Raw genomic sequence first — 22,409 nt, forward strand, 5'->3', positions numbered from 1 at the left:
AACAAAATCATCTTAAGAAAAAGAACAAAAGTGATAAACATTCACTTGTTTAGCAGAAACTGATGACAAGAGCATAAATAGTAAGTGACATTTTAGGGCAAAGAGTTCCCCCTGGACAGTACTGAAAGGTTTAGGGAGTTATGAGCTATACTTCGTAGAGGATCAAAATCTGCACAGTGGCATAATTTTTCATATCTTAAATTATATCCCACAGAACTACCACCTCTTCTAAATTACTAATAAAGGAGTGGGGTAAAAGGCGAAAGGCAGCATGACTTACTTTGGCTCTCCTATCTTGATGCCAGGATGCTGCGTGTAGGCATGAGAATGTGTACTTGGGGCAGACTTAAACGCCATTGGACAAATAGGACACTTGTAGAAGACTTCACAGTGAGAACCTTGAATGTGAGACTTCAGTGCGGCCACATCAGAGTACACAACATTGCAATGCACACATCTGTTAGAAAATAAACACACAGTCGTTAGCACGAGACCACTAAACATGTATAACTTAACTGGGTAAAACTGGGTAAAATGAACAAATAACGCTTTAAGGTTCTTAATAGCTTTTTTAAGCGTGTGGGTTTTTTCTGTTTGTAACAGATGAAATTATTTTTATATATTTGAGAAGGAAGATCATGAAGAAGAAAAATAAAACTCCAATGGACTATTCTTTGAGCATCTTTCAAGTTTCTAAGAATGAACATCCAGACGCCAGGCTGTGGTGAGACCAATGGACCATGGGGCCATGTCAAGGCCAGCAGCACAGCAAGACCCTACGACTGCTGGCTTTGAGAGGACCCCTGCACGCTGGATTCTGAGGTTCCCACCCATCCCCAATGGAAGAAAGCTTTGCTATCTAATCCTATATGCCATCGATAGAGAGACCCAGAGGAATGAATGAGTACTGGCTCCAAAGCCACAGCCACTGTGTCCTGACCACACGGAGGCACTGAATGTCCTGGAGGCTACAGAGAAGGTCAACCACCTAGCATGTTTGTCTCCTGGAAATTCAATTTAAGTACACTTACATTTGTTTAACAAATGATGTGAAAGATAAACCGTCTGAAAAACCAACCTCCCTATGTAAATTGCCTCTCTATCTAACCTCTTCTTGAATTTCTAATAATTTGATGATTAGCTCACTCCTCACTCAAATCTAGTCCTACAGAAACAAACTTTAGGGCTTCCCTGGTGGCGCAGTGGTTGAGAGTCCGCCTCAGGGGACACGGGTTCGTGCCCCGGTCTGGGAAGATCCCACATGCCGCGGAGCGGCTGGGCCCGTGAGCCATGGCCGCTGAGCCTGCGCGGCCACAACAGTGAGAGGCCCGTGTACCGCCAAAAAAAAAAAAAAAAACTTTAGAACTTGGAGACACTTCCCCCCAGCCTCACCTTTCTCACACAAGGACGCCCAGCACCCCTTAACAGTCCACCCATCTATCACCTAGTCGTCCTTCTTTGTTCACACCTGAAAATTATTTGAGAGTGGTCTCTCTGTCGGCCCTCGAGGGTCTGCAGGGGCAGACCTTTCACACACCCGGCAGACGTGTCCTGGGTGTGAATGTGAGGGCTGACCTGGGGGAGGAAGACTGCAGTTGGGGCTGCCTTCCAGGGGCAGCGCTCGATGGCGCTGACACCTATGACACTTCTGTTCTTAGAACCTCCCTCCAAATTCAAGGAGCAGCTTCCAGAGTCGTACAGGAGTGACACACTCTAAATTGCATGTGCTCTATAAAGCCTCCCATGTTAAGCTTTGCGGGCATTTCATAAACATCACAATTAATGCCTTAGCATTTTAAATGACGTACGGCAGCATACACGTTAAAAGCACTGAATATAGGAGAATAAATACAGAATGCTCTCCTCTGTCCGATCTACTGGACCTACTGTTTTAGGCAATAAAGCCACCCAAGCACACTGCAACAATTCTGAGTTAACTAGAACCTGGGTTTTCTTGAACAGGTTACTGATCCTCTCTGGGCTGGTCTCTCATTTGTTAAATGAGAAGAGTTGGAATAGATAATTTTTTAGTCCTTCCCAACCCTAGAAGCCAGTAATTCCTATGAAAGAGGAAGATAACACAAAACAAAAACAGATGGGTTACTAACTATTAAACAAAAGAATCTGCTACATTCGTGAATCATAAAGTATTTTCCCCATCAAGAGTAGAAAGGTGTGTTCAAAGGGCAAAACACCAAGGAAGGGCTGTTTCTCTGAAGTCGCCTGGAGAGGAAGATTTAATCTCTAAGAAAACAAGCAGGAGGTTAGAGAACCTACAAGCTGATAAAGGAGGTGGCTAAGGCTTGGTCCGAAGAGCCTCATGGAGGCGGAGGGAAAGCCCCCCTCCCCTTAATGTGAGGAAAGAAAGGAGAAAAATTTAAAAGAACTTGAAAGAAAGTTGTAAAATATCTGCCTACAAGTGGAAGAAAAGAGGCCAAGATGGAACACAAATAAGACAGAAAAATAGAAGGAGAATTTGAAGGGTTCATACAGCATCCTAATGTTACTAAAAACCCAGTCTATTAATAAATATTTAATATAGCTGAAGCCCTGTGTGTTCTGGGTACCAATTAAGTTTCTCTTCATTAAAAAAAAAATTTTTACAGTATACAATCCTATAATTTCCCCTTCCTAGATGCAGATCTAGTGGCTCAAGAAGCAGAAAAATTCAGAGAGATAAATGACTTTTACCAAATCAACCAGAAGCTAGAAATGACCCCCTCAATATGTGGGAGATGCAGTATATGATCAGGAAGAGAGTAAACAAGGCACCAAACCAAGAAGAGGCTGGGATCCTGACAAAGTCAGGCTGGGAGCCATGCTAGAGATGCTCCTCGGCTAAAAATGAAATAAAAAAGTTTTTTAATTGGAAAAACTGTAAAGCCAAAGAAGGAGGGGAAAATGTACAAGGTCAAGGGGCTGCTAAACCCCAGACAAGTAGTAGACTGGACCATTATTTGAAACAACAGGAAAAAAAACTCAGGTCGAATTCTGTTCTATTACCTAAAGAGGTAAACATGAACTAAACTTCAGAATGTACAAACATAGTGTTTTTTATAGCTCTTGTAACCTCTCAAATGCAAGAAAAAAAGTCTATACTAAACACAGAAATTTTAGTAAAAATTCAAAGTGCCAAATTTAAGCAACTCTGTGAATGAGAGGGGAAAAAAAAGAAAAGAAAAGCAAGGGATGGTCTTTTCCAAGTTGAGTTAATTACTTTTAGCTTGCCGGCAGAGCTTTTGTTTTAATTTAGAAAAGATACCAGGAATAGAGCTTCCCTGGTGGCGCAGTAGTTGAGAGTCCGCCTGCTGATGCAGGGGACACGGGTTTGTTCCCCGGTCCGGGAAGATCTCACATGCCACGGAGCGGCTGGGCCCGTAAGCCATGGCCTCTGAGCCTGTGCGTCCGGAGCCTGTGCTCCGCAACGGGAAAGGCCACGACAGTGAGAGGCCCGCGTACCGCAAAAAAAAAAAAAAAAAGATACCAGGAATAGCTGGCATTATAGGAGTCTTACTTCCTTTATTCATTCCAACTTAAGTTCACTTTCATTATATTAGAAAAATCAACTATAAATATCTGAGGAAATTGGCATCCGTTAAAAGAACTGCACTTGTAGTTTTATATTAAATAAAGAATCCAGTAATAAGAGTTTCAAAACATGGGATAAGAACCAAAGTATCACTGTGTATGAATTCTGTGGAATCAAGGGCACCTGCAATGTGCAACATTCCTCTTAAGCACTTAGCATGCTTTTGGATTATCCTGTTTTACTCTGTAACATGCCCACAGAGATGAAGGCAAACATCACACCAATTTTACAGGCAGGGCACCAAGGCACAAAGAACACATGAATTACCACACAATGAGGAGCCTAACTGGTACAAAAACCCTGGTTTCTAAATTTCCAAACCAAAGGTTTTCTACTAGGGTGGTTGCCAATCCATTAAATATCTGTGCATCACAGGTTTGGAGGCATGAGATAAAAATGTGAAATAAGTCTTAGTGTTAGAAAAATGGACTGAACCACCTAGAAATTGGTGATGCCATAACATAAATTTAACTGAAATAAAAATTTTAAATCATACCGACTGGCCTTCATTTTTATAAAACATCATATCTGTATCACAACTAAAAGAAAAAAAATAATTGTATATTAAGTCTAACATTAACAATACCAGGTGAACAAATGTTCCAAGTTTAAGATAAATACACAATACAGTAATACCTCTATTAACAAAGACACTGTATATCAATGACGTGTTTTCCTGGTGGACCTTCACTGGATCAAAACGTACAGGAATAAAATGTTTCTAAAAGGTACAGGAATGCATTTCAGAACGTCACGAAGTGGAGGATCAAGTTCAAATGCATCACCGCTCAATACTAAACTAACATTTAGATTTGTCAGATGTTGTAAAAGACTAAACTAACATTAGCCTTGTCAGATGTTGTAAAAGACACATCTGAGAATATTAGGGGGCAGTGAAAGGGGTCACGGTGAAGATGTGCAGAGATGAGGGAGAAGCCTGGACTCAGGTAATGGAGAAGAAGGAATAAAGGAAGGTGATCTGGGGTGGAAGGCTATTCCGCAATGAGCGGTGGCAGGAAAGGACACACACCCAATCCTTTAACAAGACAAGATAAAAGTAAGGGACCATCCATACCCGTTTTGTTTTGATGAGAGCAAGTATTCAGAGGTACAGAAATGCACTGCATTCTTGCAGGGCTTAAAATGCAGAGAGCGTGACAACAGAAGTATGCTAGAAAGGGTGCAGAAAGTATAAAGGCTCTAACAGTCAATCAAAGCCAAACCTTACCACCTGCACACTTTTGCTTAGAAGGATGGGTCCCACTGACCCTCGGCTTCGTGTGGACCAGAGTCAATACCACATTACAGGATTCACACAGATCAACTCGACTACAAATGAGCCAGGTTCCCAGAGGATCTGTTAATCGAGGTATCACTGTATGACCCTGAAAACGATGTGCACAGACCACTCAGAACCCCGTGCCCTCCGACGTGAATAAGCTTTATTTGCACGGAAATGAACGATATACTGACCGAAAACCAACTCTCCGCGTGTAGTGCAGACAGTTCTTGGTGACGTGGGTCTGGAAGTGCACCGACCTGCAGATGGCCCCGCACTCGGGGCAGGTGTAGGGAGATTTGTGCTGGTGGATTCTCTGATGAGATGCGTAACTGCACTGGTTAGGAAGCAGCATCTGGCAGACAGTGCAAGTCTTCTAAATAAACCAAAGGGGGAAACAGGGTTGGTCCTACGAAGTATTTTCTAATATGCAAAGAAGCTTGGTTAAACCTCAAAATAAGTATACAGCGGTCATTTCAAATACTACGATAACTGATTTCCAAAGAAAAAGCAAACTTAAAAGTTAAATGGTCAATGTAAAATGTCCCTGTAAAATACAGACAATATGTACTATGCAGTCATGCTCATCCCAAAGTACGATGTAAAGAGACAGTTAGCATTAGGTAGACTTCCAATTTTGTTACGTTTACGTTTTTTTTTTTTTAGTGTGAAGAAGAGGTATCCTTATAAAGTGTGTTAGTAAATCTACTTTAATGTATAATTAACTTTAAAATACAAGTTTATGGGCATCTATCTTGACAGTAGAGTTCCCACAACTCAAAAAAGTTTCTTCAAAATAATAAAAATTAATGAGTGGTTAATCCAGCTTTCTTTCTTTCTTTTTTTAATTTTTTTCACTTCAGTTATTTGAGATCTGAAACACAGGAATGCAAAAAGAATGGCCGCAGCAATCAGTTTTTCATTTTTGCACATGAACTGGTTTCTTAAGTGGATGAACTGATCATTATGATTTATGATTAAAACCAACGAACCAAGTTTAGATACATAAATTCAGATATTAAATTGAAACTTCACAGAGCTTAAAATCTAATCACATATACACTAAAACAGACTGAAATCCTCTTTGGAAAGGGCTCTGCACCATTCACTAACCAGGAAAAACTGGAACACACTACATAGTTTTCACCCCCTTAGACATAAGCACTAAACAAACATGGCATGTTTTTAAAACACAAAAAACTCAAAGTAAATATAAATAGAGAACTCGATTACTTCCATTCCAAAAATAAACCTAACACAGCAGAAGATAAAATGTGTCTGAATACTATCTGGACATTCGTGCCACAGGTATCTACTACTACCTTCTAAAATGTGTAATTTTTATTAAAGTCAGTTAAAGAAAGCCTCAAAATATAGACTCCAGCTAAAACTGAAACAATCTTTTGTACTGACAACAGAATTAAGACATTTTCAAAAGACTTTTTATTCTTTCAGCTATTGCATCAAACAAATTAAGGTTTAAACTTCTGAGGAACCTAAACTAAGAAAAATCAGAAACTCACTTGAAAACTCTTGGTTCTCTCCTGAAAGGCCTAAAATACAAATTTTATCCCGTAAAATGTTTATTGCAGTCACAAAATAAGAACATTACAGGCAGCTATGATGAGGCTAAGCATCATTTAAAAATAGCATTCCTGGGCTTCCCCGGTGGCGCAGTGGTTGGGAGTCTGCCTGCCGATGCAGGTTACGCAGGTTCGTGCCCCGGTCCGGGAGGATCCCACGTGCCGCGGAGCGGCTGGGCCCTTGAGCCATGGCCGCTGAGCCTGCGCGTCCGGAGTCTGTGCTCTGCGACGGGAGGGGCCACAGCAGTGAGGGGCCCGCGTACCCCAAAAAAGAAACAACAAACAAAAAAACAAACAAAAAAAAAATAGCATTCCTTTTCTAGTAACACATATTCCAAAGCCACAGCAACGAAAACCAAGCAACAGATGCATTAATTGTAAGATCCTGGTGACACCTACATTATCACAGGTAGTCTGTTTCTTTGAACGAAGGTCTTCTATTCGCTGTTACCACACCATCATTCATCCCAGGCAGTGAATGATAATGTCTGAATTTCCACAGACATCTCAGAATGTCTTGCACTTACTTAGGAATAAAACCAGTGTTTCCTACACTCAAGTCAAAACATTTTATGTTTACCATATGTATTGAGCCCATTTCCACTCTAAGCCAAGTGGTGAACTAGGTCCTTTAAACAGATAAACTTCGACACATCACCTCACCTGATTCTCATAATAACCTATGAAGTGGATAATATTATCTCCAGTTTACAGATGAGGAAATGAGGTTTAGAGAAGTTAAGAAACTTGCCAAGACCTCACAGCTATGAGGTGGAAGAACCGGGATTTGAACTGGGCTCTGAATAATTAATTCCAAGGCCAAGGGAGGAGTAGGGTGGGGGTCCACAAGGAATAAACAAGCAAAAACGCGCCCCCCCCGCCGCCGGGCAAATGCACGTGAAGGACAGAGGACCGCTGTCAGGGTTATAGGCCATCCCCCATCCCACCTCCGCAGCTTCTTCTCAGAGAGTGATATGGTTCTACCACTTTTATTATAGGGAGAGACAGCAACAAAAATAAAAACAGGAGACCTAAAAAGGAGACAAAGTATGTGCTCCCTAAAAGCTGAAGAGAAGTTTCACATGATCTCTCATCAAGACATGTTAATAAACACCCTTCACGATACACATAAAATTCACAATGAATTACTTAAACACGCTCCCCTACTGGATGCCTGTATGTTTGTAACACACGTAGCTATAAAAATAGTTATGGACCAGTTGGTTGGTGGGTGAAAGGGCTCTGTTACTTGCAGGTCAACTAAAATAAGTATCAAAATTATTCAAGAAGAGGTTTTGTTAATTAAAGTGCCCTTTACGACAGAAATGTCTGACTGCAAAGACTATGAAAAATGCTTTAGAGTAACAAGGTCACCCAATTACCAACCTTTCAATAGCGACCTCTCTCACACCAGTCCTTGGAGAGGGGACGCATTCCCTTCACACTGCACTGTGCGGCGGGGCGCTCCCTGTGGCCCCACGGCTCTGTGAGAGCAGGCGGCAGCCTCTGCCCTCCCTCCACCACTGATGAGCTACAGGAATCTGCACTCAGCCATTTCCATGGGCTGAGGCGCCTCACCCACTGTAGGTACAGAAAGAAGTACAGGCGAGGGTGGGAGCCAGAGTGGGCTACAGCCCCAAATCACAGTGCTTCCATATTGCTGAAATGGGAGAATTCAGTCCCTGGGAAATCACATCAGATTAAGCTCTACTCTTTAGTTTGCACACACGGATGCATGTGAATTTGTACGCAGACTCTGTGCTGACTCCCACGTTTCCGTTTACCTGCTCCCACTCCATTCCATCTTGAGAACAAGCAAGCTGTCTGGACTGCAGACGTTCTCTTCCTGGATACTTGTGTACTAGCAATCGTTCTAGGGTTTACCTAATTGCTCTCCCTCCAGTTTTATCCACCGCCCCTCTTTTAGATAATGTGTCCTCTCTGCTTCCTGAGACAATGGTGACGGATCTTCACAGCACGGAGAAGCAGATGCCATTAGCTTCTCTGGGATACTGGGAATTCACAGTAATGACACATGTCCTCTGGATCTGGGGAGATGCATTTGAGGATGGGGGCAGGCCAGGATTTCTCTGTGGTCTGCAAGAATCTGACTGTCCTTTTTTCATTACTTTAAATCAAAGAAACAAAAATGTATGTTAAAACTCTAACTCTCTACTATACAAGCTGAGGCTACTTTCGACAGGATAAAGCAGTTTAACGTGACAGTACCTGCCTTCTGAACAGAAAACAGTGTTATAAAATGCACTTAAATCGTCTCATGTGTCTTTTGACAGTTTACTTATGTCATCTGAAAATGGAAAACGTTTGCAGTACTTAGGTAATAAGCGGTTAATTTCTAGTCTGGGGCAGACTCATTTGCTCAGAGAACTGCTACTTTTTAAAGCAAAACATTGTTTTTCAGTACTCAGGTAACATGAGAAAGCTGAAAATAAAGCTGAAAAGCAATCACACTCATACTTGACAGCTACCTGCATTGCACCCTCCTCTGCCCAATCCTGGCACAGAGCGAAGGCTAGGCCTCCAACGCAGGCTGTGAGGAAGGGGGTACACTGGGGCCCTGGTAAGGATTCAGATAGCCCTAGGGCTCGGCACCCTCTCTGTATACAGGAGGAATTATCTGAGTAACAAGGAAAACAATTCTATGTGTTTCAACTCATGTTTTAGGGAGAAGAGTAGCAAGGGAAAAGATGAGGAAGGCTCGGGAAATGTGAGTAAATATAGCATCTACTCATGCTTAAATTTCAAACAGACCAAAAGCCTGTGACAGCATGAAACCCACTGATCCAGAGGTCGAAACACTGTCAACTTAACAGTCAGCCCAGATGCTAAGTACACTGCTTCTGCCTCATTGACAGCAGTTCTGTAATTTTCCATCTACAGTATAATTACCTAATAATAATAATAATAATAAAGGTATACCAGTTTGTTTTCTGGCTCTCACTTTCACCCAGTTTCACAATGAGAACACAGACAAAGCACTGCATTTCAGATCTCAGTTAAATGGAAGTAACACAAAGCAAGCCCTGTAGCAGAAATAGCTGTATACACCATTGTATACACCACTGTACACACCATTGTATACACCATTGTTCCCAGTGCTAGCTGTTGGTGCTGGTTTTGTCCCCAAGTCATTCTGCACTAAAAATCCCTAATAAAAGTTGACAGTGAAATGAGCAAATTCGCAGAAAGCAGTATGGTCCACACATATAATCCACTCAGATGACAATCGCTCAAGAAGACAGATACATTAAGAGTTGATAACATTAAACCATCAACTGGGACAGGACTAGCCTGACCAAAATTAATAGTAAACATTTAGGAGAGCAGGGCCAAAAACCAAGCTGATAATGGTGTTTGGGGGTGGGCGTGGGAACTGAGGCGGCCCCACGGCCCCCAGAAGCAGCTGCTGGAGCAGAGTACGTCTAGAAATGAGACCTGGGGGAGGCTGCTCGGGATAATTTAATACACCTGGTATGTTCTAGTAATGGTGCCCATAAACTCCCTGAACCTGAACTGAATCAGCAACCCCCCAAAATAAGGACCGTGGCAGATAAGTCACCTTCACCTGCACCCTTGAAGCTAATCTGAATGTAACCCCAGGGTCCATTCTCAGAAGACTCCTATGGTCCCTGCAACTGTAAAGTTCTATGCTTCTACATCTTAGGTTACCAGCATCAGAAACCAGAAAGAATAACTAGCAATAAAGAAATCTTGCCTCGGGTTCTGAGCTGGCCACTGATTGGGCATTTGTCTCTTCAACTGTAAAATAAAAGAGTTGAGCAAAGGACCTATGACATCCTCTGATTCTACGGCTGATACAGATTCTACGGGAAGAAAACTCATCTTACCAATTCGGAGGTTATAATACGCACTTCCAGTCTGTACTTGGCTAAGTTTAGTTGTGGTTTTACCAAGAGGGGAAGCAACAACATTCCAATAAGTTTAATTTTCAATTATTAAAACTACAGTTGGCAGCTCTTAACTACTTCATGGAGAGGAGGGAAACTTCTCTAGCCCCTCCACCCACTCCTTTCCTCAGTGTGCCCCAAGGCAGGAATTATTAATGGGATAGGGTGGAACATAAACCGCCAACCAGGGCAGTTATACCGGGGTTAGAAGTCGATGTCCACGTGCTCCACTTTTATTGCACCGCTTGGTTCAGGGCGGCTGGGAAGGGCATGATCCACCCCAGGGCGGCTGGGAAGGGCATGATCCACCCCAGATGCTCCATCGCACCCCCCACTCCTCGGGGCTTGCTCCTCGGCAGGGTAAGCAGATGGAGGCAGGGCAGACTAACCTGGGCCCGAGCATGCCTGGGGTCCTGGCTCAGATTCAGGCTCGGGGAAGGAAGGGTGAAGAGGGCTTCCAGCTAAACCACAGATTCCCACCCGGCTCTCCACAGCGACCTGCGTGCGGGTTTGCTGAGTACAGGGCCAGCGAATGATAAAGCAGCACTCTGAGTCCCTGAGTCCATCATTCCCTTGTATAGACTGGCCACAGAGTATCTTTAAGAGAAGGAGTAACTGACAAGGCAGAATTCAGCAAATGCCACCCAAACCGTACTTTATCCCATGACATGCTGGCAAACCTCCAGAGCCTGAGCACGTATGCACGGGGTGACGGTGAGAGGAGGTTTTGCACAGACAGCCACAGCTGGTGTCGAAAGAAAAAGAAATCCTTTACCGGGTTCAAACAAGCACCCCTGGACCAACGCGGAAAAGGAGGCTTTCAAACCATAAACAGGGGTAAAAATATAAATGGGGAGAAAATGAAAGATAAAAAGAGAAGGGAGATGGTGCCTGCACTAAACCAAGAAGTCATTCTCAACAGAAAGGCTGAGGTCTTAAGAGGCTGGGTTCAACACATATGAAAGGGAGAAGAAGAGACACTCACTCCTGACAGCTGTCACAGATAGGCCAAGATGGAGGTGACCTCACTGAGCAGGGGACATGCCTCAGGCTCAAAGAGGAGAGGAGTCCACGGTCAAGTGGAATGCTGTCCTCCCAGGCAGCCTGACTCCAAAAAGCGACTGAGAACCACAGGCCGGAGGCCTCAGGCAGAGCCCAGTGATGTAACTACACACTCTCTCCTGGAAGACGAAACAGCTGTATTTGAAAAAATAGAGTGAAACTTCCACTTCAAGGGAAATGGAATAGAAGTACCTCTCTCTATTCCTTCCACTAAGTACAACTAACACTCCTGGGCATTATATATACAACAAACATAATGAGGCTCTGAAAGGCAGAGAGAAGGCAGGATGGCTAGGCACCTCAGGTCCCTAGTGATGAGTTCTCGGGTTCTTTTTGCCTCACGGATCCCAGATTTGGAGCTGAGGAAACGGGGAACCGAGAAACGCCAAGGGGCACAGACAAAAAAATCCCCAACAAAAGCCTGCTATCTTTAGCCAAAGGACCCAGAAAGGGGAAGCCTAGCAAAAGACACAATTACTGCTCTACTCCAGCCAAACACCCCAGGAAGCACTGTGCCCTCACCCATAGCACGCCAAGCCCAGGTGGAGCCCAGACCTCCGCTCCTGAGGCTGTAATAAGGTGTCCTAATACCCTCACCCAGATGGTATCAGAGATGGCAGCAGGAAAGTGGGACCTTCATCCCTACCAAGTGATAATGAGTCCCTCCACCAGCCCAGCGGGTGTTTAAAAAAAAAAATCCCCAAAAAAGAAATCTCCAGGCCCAGATGGTTTCACTGAAGAATTCTATCAAATATTTAAAGAAAATCTAACACCAATTGTAAGTCCCTTCCTATATGAATACAGATGCAAAATACTAACAAAATATTAGAGCAAATATAACTCACAATATATAAAAAGAATTACACACCTTGATCAAGTGGGATTCATCCCAGAGATGCAAGGTTGGTTCAATATCTGAAAAATAATCAATATAATCTTTCCCCCCCCAAAAATACCCTAAATCCAATAACGAGTTTAACAAAGACAAGGGATGCATGATAAATACACAAAAATTGTGTTTCCATATATTAGCAACGAACATGTGAACACTGAAAAATATACTACCATTTACACTTGCCCATGTGGAAGGGGGGGCGGGGGGAGGGGAAGCACCAACAAAACATGTAAGGAAAGAAGGAAAGCTAGCAAACGAAACATGTATAGAGCTTGTATGATAAAAACTACAAAATGATAAATCAAAGAAGATCGAAATAAATGGAGAGACAGTCTTTGTTCATAGACTGAAAGACTCAACATAATAAAGAAAAGAGCTCCCCCCAAACGGATATACAGGTTTAACATAATTCCGATCAAAATCCCAACAAGAATTTTTTGGTAGATTATAGACAAGACTCTTCTAAAATATATATGGAAAGGCAAAATAACCAGAATAGCTAAAAAACGATTTTGAGAGGAAAGGATAAAGTTGGAGGAGTCAGTCCACCAGAGTCCCAGAAATGGCTCCACAAGTATGCCAGCTGACGTCTGACAAGCTGCAAAGGCAATTCAATGGAGGAAAGACAGCCTTCTTGACAAGTGGTACTGGAGGAAAAGGACATGCATGGGGAAAAGGAAATCTCCATCGAAGTCTCACACATTATACAAAAATTAACCCCAAACGGATCACAGACTTAAACGCAAATCATAAAACTAAACTTTTTTTAGAAAAAAAACATAAAAGAAGGTTCTCAGGATCTACAGCAAAGCGTTCTTAGACCTGACACCAAAAGCACAAGCCGTAACAGAGAAAACTGATAAATGGGACTTCATTAAAACTAAAAACATTTATTCTGCCTAAGACCTAACAAGATGAAAAGACAAGCCACAGACTGGGAGAAAAGACCTGCAACCACATACCAACAAAGGACCAGTATCTAAAATATATCAAGAACTCTTAACACTCAACAGTAAAAACAAACAAAAACACTAATTAGAAAATGGACAGAAGAAGCGACATTTCAACCAAAAAGGATATGCAGATGGCAAATAAACACAACAAGGTATTCAACATTATTAGCTATGGAGGAAACACAAGTTAAAACCACAAGATACCACTACACACCTATCCGGATGGCTAAAATACGAAATGATGCCACCACCAAATGTCAGTGAGGATGTGGAGAAACTAGACCACTCATACACCGCTCTTGAGATTTAAAATTGTACAGCCGCTGTGGAAAACAATTTCTTGTGAATATAAATATGCAACTACCATACAATCCAGCACACAAAAGGATTTATCCCTGAGAAAGGAAAACGTACGTTCCCACAAAAACCTGCAGACAAATGTTTGTGGCAGCTTTATTCATAATAGCCCCAAACTGGGAACAAACTAGTGATACATCCAACAACCTGGATGAATCTCCAGGGAATTACGCTGAGTGGAAAAAAGTCAGTCTCAAAGGCTACATACGGTATGACTCCATTTATATAACATTCCTGAAATGACAAGATTATAGAAAGGAGAAGAGATTAGTGGCTCCTAGGGGTTAAGAGGGAGGCAGGGGTGGGAGGGAGGTGACTGGGGCTCTAAAAAGGCAATATGAGGGATCCTTATGGTCGTGGAAGGGCTCTACGTGTTGACAGCATCAGTGCCAACAGCCTGGATGTGATACTGTTTAATAGTTTTGCAAGATGTTACCGTTGGGGGAAACTGGGTAAAGGGTACACAGGATACCTCTGTATTATTTCCTACCATAATCTACAATTACCTCAAAATAAAAAGTTTAATTTGAAAATGGGATGATCTGAGAAGACTCAAGGTGTTAATTAGCACGGAATACTTTCGGCATTATCACATAAAATTTTTAAACTACCTTGGCAATTATAAGTAGAAGGTGGGCAGGAGAAAGGAAGGGAGGAATATCCCTGATGGGAGGCAGGGAGGGAAGGAGGAAGGAATATCCCCGCTGTCAGTGAACCGGCACACCTTTCTCTACGTCTGGTAAACTCACACGTGGAAAGGCACGGAGCAAGGGCCCGGGGGCCTGTTAGTCTTGCCAGGGCCCTGAGGTCACACCCTTTAACCTCCAGAATCAACGCTAGCTGGGGTCAGTACAGGAAGCTGTTGTACATGACTCTAAGCCTATGTGCAGACGTAGGGAAGCCCGGCCTGGGCACACCTGAGAAGAGCCAGAAGAGAAAACGGGCAGCTGCGGGCCCGCGGCTGACCCTGTAACGGTCCCCACCCTCGGGCAGTGAGGCAGCCTGCTCCGGCTCAAGTTCACGCACGAGTCACCAGGAACGGGGAGGCCAACGGAGAAACGGAAAGTAAGACAGAAAGAAGGCGCTCAGGGAAAGACTGGTGCTTGAGGTGCCCTTAGATCTTCTTACAAAATTGAGAAGTTGAACTAAGTGTTGTTAAGTGCTCTTGTCAGAGAGGAAACAGTTTATACAGGTGGACTTTTTCCCCACACTTAAATTTAAGTTCACAAACTGTAAACTGGCCAGCGGTCGTGTGAATAGCAAACTGGAGAAGACGAAACGAAGAATTTTTCTCTTTCCTCTCTCGTCCTTCCTGTCTTCAGCCCCAGCCTCCCATCGCCATGGGTACCTGATGCCGCGCCAGGGGCCAACCACAGGTGGGGACCACCCGAGCTCCCGCTACACTTGAGGCTAGGATAGCAGGAGCTGCACGGATGCCACTGGCCTCCTGGGCTGCAGGAGAGACTCAGGAGGGTGTTAAGGAGGCTGAAGAAGGGGCAGCCGCTCCGCACCCAGAGGCGCAGGCTGGGCGGCCGGGTGAGAGACCGGGCTGCCCCTGGGTGCGCAGAGCCCCCGGCTGAGCCTGAGTAGAGCGGCAAGTTGTGGAGGGGATGCCGTGGTGAAGGGCAGGGTTTGGGTGAAAGCAGGGGCACTAGGAGCGGGGGACGTGCCACGGGGTGTGCTGGCGCTGCCAGCCAGGCGGTGGCTGGCTCAGGCGGCAGCTGAAGCTCACTCGACAGAAATGCTCTTCTCGGGTGGGCTGAGTGGACCCTAGCTCGGCAGAGTCAGAGGAAGGAACCAGAACGGGGTGACTGTCCGGCCTAGTATTACCTGGCCCTGGAGTTAACATATATTCTGTCCTGACGCATCCCTCAGTGCTCCAGGGGAAACGGGGGAGCTGCGCTACACACCTGTCCCAGCAAAATACAAGGAGTCAAGGCAAAGCAACCACCCACACAAGAAGAGACGTCAATCTCTTTCCCTGAGGGAAAGCGCTTCCCTATTTGACCCCAGTTCAGCGGATGAGCCTAAATGGTTAACAGAGAACAAAAACGAGGGGAAAACAGGGAAGAAAAGGTCCCCAAGGGAACAGACATCTCTCAAGGCAGCTCCACATGCCAATACGGACCAGCACACGTGAGCCGGGACATACTCCACCACCTGCACAAAATACCAGCAGAACAGAGAGAACTACGGAAACGGCTTTTTTTTTTTTTTACTGCATCCTTTTAAGACAGAAAGAAAGACTGCCCCTTTGATGAAGCGGTGACCAGGTAAGAGGAACCCAGACAGAACCCAAGCCCTGTCACCAGGACGCGCTTGGGGGGCTGCATCAGTCACTTCTTCTTGAACCAGCTTAGCCACCTGAGCGCTTTACCGTCAGAGCCAATGAAACATGTAACATCCAACATTCTCGATGCAAGAATGTTCTCGAAACTCTTTATCGCCTCCATTTCCACTCAACTGAATGTCCACAGGAAAAGTCACTGAGGTATTCTTGATCTTTTGTTCCCCAAACTCAAATCCTACAAAGAACTTGACTCAGCAGTTGCCCTTGGGGAGCTGATCACGGTGACAGTACCAGACGTCTGAACCACAGCATAAAGCTCCTCGTCACAAGACAGCGGAGGCAAGTAAGGGAAAGATCAGTTTACCACTGGGGCTTCCAAAACAGAAGTTTGAGCCAGGGTATATCAGCTCAAACCAGCGCCCCTTCCAATATCACATATTTCCTGGTTTGCACAATAAATCATATGGTCTCTCTAGCTTGAATTAGTTTCACTCAACATGCCCAGTTACTTCCATATATCTGTAAAACACATTTATCTACTGCCCAGAAGTTGCCTCATGGAGAGAAGCAAATGGTAGAGATAAAACCGCTGACTGACGCGCACTGTGAAATACATCTCACCAACACCAACCTATACTTCACCACAAAAAACAAACCAAAAATGCCACAAACAAGGGATTTCCCTGGTGGCACAGTGGTTAAGAATCCACCTGCCAAGGCAGGGGACAGGGGTTCAATCCCTGGTTCGGGAAGATCCCACATGCCACAGAGCAACTAAGCCCATGCACCACCACTACTGAGCCTACGCCCTAGAGCCCATGCGCCACAACTACTGAGCCCACGCACCACAACTACTGAAGCCCGTGCGCTCTAGGGCCCGTGCTCCGCAACAAGAGAAGCCACCACAACGAAGAACCAACGCAGCCCAAAGAAGAAAAAAAAAAAAAAAATGCCACAAACAAACTCAAAGGTATTCTATTAAATGGATGGGTTTTCTGTTAGAAGCTTAAATTCACTGCAGTGGAGAATATCACTGAATATACCAGACCAACATCTTAAATAAGCAGGCACGCCTGAAAAGTGGGTATCAACTGGGTGTGTTTAACTGTAAAAGACAATAATTTATAAACAACAGGAAATTTTTAAATCCCACAGTGGTCGCTAATAAATGACTCAGGAACACTGGTGACGTAGCCTGACTTGAACACTTAATCCGAAGGGTCTATACTATCACTCGCTAGAGCTCAGACTCCCAACGTAAATTCCTATCTCCCAACAATTAAGAACTCCTTTACTTACCCTAAATCTAAGGTGCCATGACCCAACTAGTACACAGTTTCTAACTGTCTAAAAGAATCATCTTCAAAAGCACTGATTTTTAAATAAGATTCGTATTTCAACATTGCTCTAGAAAACAATCCTCTCTCACATGCGAGTGTGTACACAAATATACACACACATCCCCCCATTTAACTGAGCTCCCGCCCCTAAAATCAACGGGCATGGCATAGAGCACTCATGTCTACAGATTCATCACCGAAATACCAAAATGTAAATGATACTCTACTTGTCCACTTGTATCTGCAGCCTGCTGGAAATGAGTGGCCAGCGACGTCTCATCCTGGAAAACTTCATTACACTCCAAACATTTCAGACTATGCCTACAGAGCTTGGATGGGTCTTCATCCAGAGGCATAGCTGGGATGACGGGTGTGCTGGAAGGGGCTGATATGACTGTCCCGGTTATGCCAGGCTGAATTTTTGTTACAGTGTGTGTGCCGGCTCCCGAGGAGCTCGGGAGGGCGGAAGATGAAGCAGGAGTATTGCTTGATGGAGAAACGATCATCTGATCTGCTGGGACTGGCTTCAAGATCAAGTGTGAACACTGCATCACCACTCCCTTCTCCTTGTGCCCGCGGGCATGGGACAGGAGACTGCACTTGTTGTAAAAAACGAGGTTCTTGGTGCAGTGGTTGCACGTTACTTCGATGCGCACGCTGCGCCTGTCGTAGTGTTGGGTCAGGCTCTTCTCGAGGGCGAAAGAGTCCCCACACTCCAAGCACTTGTAGCCGCGGGTCGGTAACGTGATGCCCGCGTTCGCAGGAGGACTAAGGTTGGGGATGTAAACTGGGACTGGGTTGACGCTGCTCAGCACCTTGTTGAAAGCTTCCACCACAGAACTCTGCAGGGAGGACACCACCTGGACCCGCGACACCTTCTTGGGTGGCTGTGAGGCCGCGGCACTGATTATTGCCTGCTTTATTTGCTGCTGAGGTTTGGTGAGCACCTGGCGGAGCTCAGAGGTGGCCTGGGCGCCCTGAGGCAGAAGGTTAAGGTTGGCAAGGTGCACAGTCTTTGGCACGAGTTTGGCGTTGGCCAAGCTGGAGGCCGGCACCACGACGGTCTGCTGCTGGATGGCGTTGGCGGCTTTAATGATGGCACTGCTGGCGCTCTGCACAGAAGCAGCAGATATGACCGTGGCTTTGACCGTCGTGTTGTTGGCGAGCTTCAAATTAATGACTTGAGACCCGGCTGTCTTCACGGCCGACACCGGGAGGAAGGCAGTCGCCACAGGCTTGATGGTGACCTGTTTGGGGGTCAGCTCGGCGGGGGCCACCGCGTTGGTAACGACCGCCGATTGCAGAGGCGCCCTGGGCGGGGAGGAAAGGACGGCGGCCGTCGGAGACGACAGCAGCGACGTCACGGACGCCACCATGGACCCCGTCTGCTCAGAAGGCTTTTTTCCAGCATCGAGATCGACTTCAGGCAACACCCTCGTCACTGTTCTCTTGATTTCCCCAGAAGACGTCTTGATGGTTTTTATGCGGACTTTGGGAATTGCTGGTGTTGACCCTGCAGGAGAGGATGGCGATCCCTTGCTACTGTTCTCACTGGAAATGCTCCTGGGACTATCCGGCTGCTTAAGGGATGCTTTTTTTGTCCCATCGATGAGACTCTGGGATTCCGGAGACTTTTCAATGGCTCTAGGGCTATCGTTTACTTCTTTTGGTAACGGAGACGCCTCCCGGGAGTTGGTCACTGGTTCTTTAGAGGAGTCGGAAGCGGCCTTTTTAGCACTAAGAGCCGCAATTGCAGCGATGCAGGAAGAGAGCTTGGAGGATGGCTTGGTCCTCGAGGGCACCACACCGCCGAGGGAGGCGTCATTCTTCTCCGAGCTCAGCTTGCCCTCGTGGACCCTGTTTTCAAGCACCTTTTCAGAGTTTTCCTTCAGTTTATCCTCCATTTTTCTGACTTTGAAAGGTTCATAAACACTCAGATTTATAGAATTTGTTTCTGTTTCTCTCTTGACAACTTTGTTTTTCTCTAGATTGCCTGTCGTAGAGATGCCAGTTTTGCTTAAGCCTTCTCCCCCGAGTGCCTTCAGTTTGTCATAGTCCTGCTGGGGAACCGACCCTGTCAACACGTTCGATCTGAAGCCGGAGCGCATGTCCTCTTTGTCCGGGGGGTCGTCCACCTCTATCTTCTCATCGTCGTCAAACTCTTCAGCACTGGAGATGGGGCTGAACTGGCTGAAAGCGGAATCTTTTAAAGTCACCTCTGAGGTAGGCACGTCTCCTTTCAAGGACTTCGATCCATCTTTACTGTAAGTGTCCAGAGAGGACGCCGAGAGAAACCCGTTGTGCAGGCCGTTGCCGGTGGGATTGTGGCCGTCCTTCTCTGCGCCCTCGGAGGAGTCGATGTTCCGAACATTCTTCACAATCACACTGACGCCGACGTCGGAGGAGGACGGCGTGTGGGAGTCGTCATCCACGTGGGCGTTCTGCTTGATGTGGCCTTCCTGGTCGTCGTGTCCAGACTCAATAGCTGCTTTGGGATCGACCATATCTGGGATGTCAAATGCTGCCAGGAGGTCATCAAAGTCTGGGGTCTTCATATCCCCCATGGTCATGAATTTGATCAGATGTTCTGTTAAACGAACAGAAAATAATTCCATCAGCAATAAGCATGCAGATAAACATCCCTATGGGACTTACACGAACAGTGATGATTATCACGAAAGAGCGAGTTGCCAACTGCACTTATTATAACGTCAGGACATGTGGCCAAAGTGAACGAGCGTCTGGAAAACAGGTATAAGGCCCTGACGATTACAGCTTTGAAGTAATTCCCCCAAAAGGCCGTGTAGCACTGCCAGTGTGCAGCCTCTCTAACAAGCTGATCAAAACTATTACAGCACGAAGAGCAGGTTCTGGTGTTAACGACTAGAAAATGGTATTTATCGTTGGATTCACCGCACCATTTTCACAAAAAACTACTTCCAAACATATCTTGATCTTGACAGCATTTAATTCTACTGGCAAAATTATTGCTAACACAGTCACCGTCAGATTTGGGATATCACATTAAAAGCAATAGATTACAAGCAAAACTCCAATTACAGAATTCAATTCATCCACAGAAGTGAGCACCCCAACCCAGCACAGGCCGTCTACTGCTCATAAAGTTCCGTCTGAGATTTTCAAAAATCCCCCAGGAGCTCATTCCATCACTTTTTACTTAATCTTAATTCCCTCCATTATGTTAGGGGAAAAAAACACTCTCCAGGCAGAAAAGTGTAGTGTCCCTTCCATCTCCCTCCCCAGTCCAGTGGTTTCGCTAGTTAAGGGAATGCACAGCTGTTTCCTAATCACTACTCAGCCTACACAGTCTTGCAAATGGCTGTGGCAGCTGAGAAAGGCCTTCCATGAAACTACTCCCAGCACGTGACAACACGGACCCAAGTACGTGACAGAGCCCGGGGGAGGAAGGCCCTCTCTTTGGCAGCCAGGCTAGATCAGGGTGGACAACAGTCTATGAAGAAGTGCTTTCATTGGGGCTTCCTTGGTGGCGCAGTGGTTGAGAGTCCGCCTGCCGATGCAGGGGACACAGACTCGTGCCCCGGTCCGGGAAGATCCCACGTGCCGCAGAGCGGCTGGGCCCGTGAGCCATGGCTGCTGAGCCTGCGCGTCCGGAGCCTGTGCTCCACAACGGGAGAGGCCGCAACAGTGAGAGGCCCGTGTACCGCAGAAAAAAAAAAAAAGAAGTGCTTGCATTAATGTGCACGAAGCCCTGGATGGTAGAAGGATGGAGAGTTTTAGGAAAATGGACAGTCACAGCCGTTACTAAAGATGAAGGATATATAAATACACAGACTGCTTGGGGTCTTCACAAGGGGCCCGTCCACTGTAGGGGAGCTCTTCCTCCTCCCTGAACCCCCAGAGCACTCCATCTTATGATTCGATTATGCTCTGTATGTATTACAGTGTGTGTGTACTTGTCTCTTCTTACCTACTGGCCTGGTCAGCTGCCTGAAGACAGGCAATGTCCCACTTGCCTTTGCACCATAAATGCCAAATAACCAAGAGGACACAAGTCAGGGACCAGAACACAGGACTTACAATAAGAACAGGCCTTGACCCTGCTCTGCAGACAACTCACTGCCTCTGAGACCCTCAGGAAGTAAGGGGATCTCTCTGGGCCTGTTCCTTCCTTCTGCCGTGAAGGCCAGCAGCCAGGAAGAGAAGGAAAGGGAAGAGGATGAATGAAAAACTGGAAAGGGAAGGAGAGGGAGAGAAAGAAAGCAAAGAAGAAGAAGGGAAGAAGAGAGGGGAATCAAGAAACAATCAATGTCGGAAGAAACAAGGATCACAGCTGATCTTAGGCAACTTTCAATGGAAGAATCGGCCTAAGTGATTTGTAGACACCTAGACTCTTTCCTTGTCAATATTTACTACATCATTCCTCCTTTAAGTCTGCTTTAAATCACTGAGAAGTTGTCTTTCATATTTTACCAAAGTATTTAATGATTTTTTTCTCGTACAATCTGTAAAAAATCATGCATTCCTAATAAAAATAACTATATGAGGATCACAGTAGGACTTCTACTCAGGCAACAATAAACATACCCGTGAAAATTCACATTAACCATAAATCCATCATCAGCTGTTAAGACACCCTCAGCATATTCACCCACTCTGGGACACACCCAAACACTTCAAAGAATTTTGTTGGGAAAAACTACTGTTGAAGATGAAACAAACACTTATGGCTCAAAAGGAGCTGAAGAATAAATCACTTTCCAGGGCTTCCCTGGTGGCACAGTGGTTAAGAATCCGCCTGCCGATGCAGGGGTCACGGGTTCAAGCCCTGGTCCAGGAAGATCTCACATGCCATGGAGCAACTAAGCCCGTGTGCCACAACTACTGAGCCTGCGCTCTAGAGCCTGCTAGCCACAACTACTGAGCCCACGTGCCACAACTACTGAAGCCCACGTGCCTAGAGCCCGTGCTCCGCAACAAGAGAAGCCACCACGATGAGAAGCCCGCGCACCGCAACTAAGAGTAGCCTCCGCTCACCACAACTAGAGAAGGCCTGCATGCAACAACGAAGACCCAAAGCAGCCAAAAATAAATAAATTAATTTTTTTAAAGTGCATTAATAAGCCTGGAGGGGTGGGATGGGGAGAGTGGGA

The 22,409-nt window shown here is 45.5% G+C and overlaps 1 protein-coding gene across 1 annotated transcript in view; it reads right to left on the reverse strand.

Annotated features, from left to right (window-relative positions):
• Nucleotides 1–22,409, reverse strand: part of ZNF532 (zinc finger protein 532) — a 109,002-nt gene that overhangs the window by 38,487 nt on the left and 48,106 nt on the right. The window contains exons 4-6 of the mRNA XM_065890051.1: nucleotides 17,505–19,864; nucleotides 5,063–5,244; nucleotides 281–457 (exon numbers count right to left, since the gene is read on the reverse strand). Coding sequence (XP_065746123.1) covers nucleotides 281–457; nucleotides 5,063–5,244; nucleotides 17,505–19,847 — 2,702 coding nt within the window. The 5' untranslated portion in view covers nucleotides 19,848–19,864. The remainder of the gene's footprint in view (nucleotides 1–280; nucleotides 458–5,062; nucleotides 5,245–17,504; nucleotides 19,865–22,409) is intronic.

Source organism: Phocoena phocoena, chromosome 13, assembly GCF_963924675.1.
Source record: "Phocoena phocoena chromosome 13, mPhoPho1.1, whole genome shotgun sequence".
Lineage (NCBI taxonomy): Eukaryota > Metazoa > Chordata > Mammalia > Artiodactyla > Phocoenidae > Phocoena > Phocoena phocoena.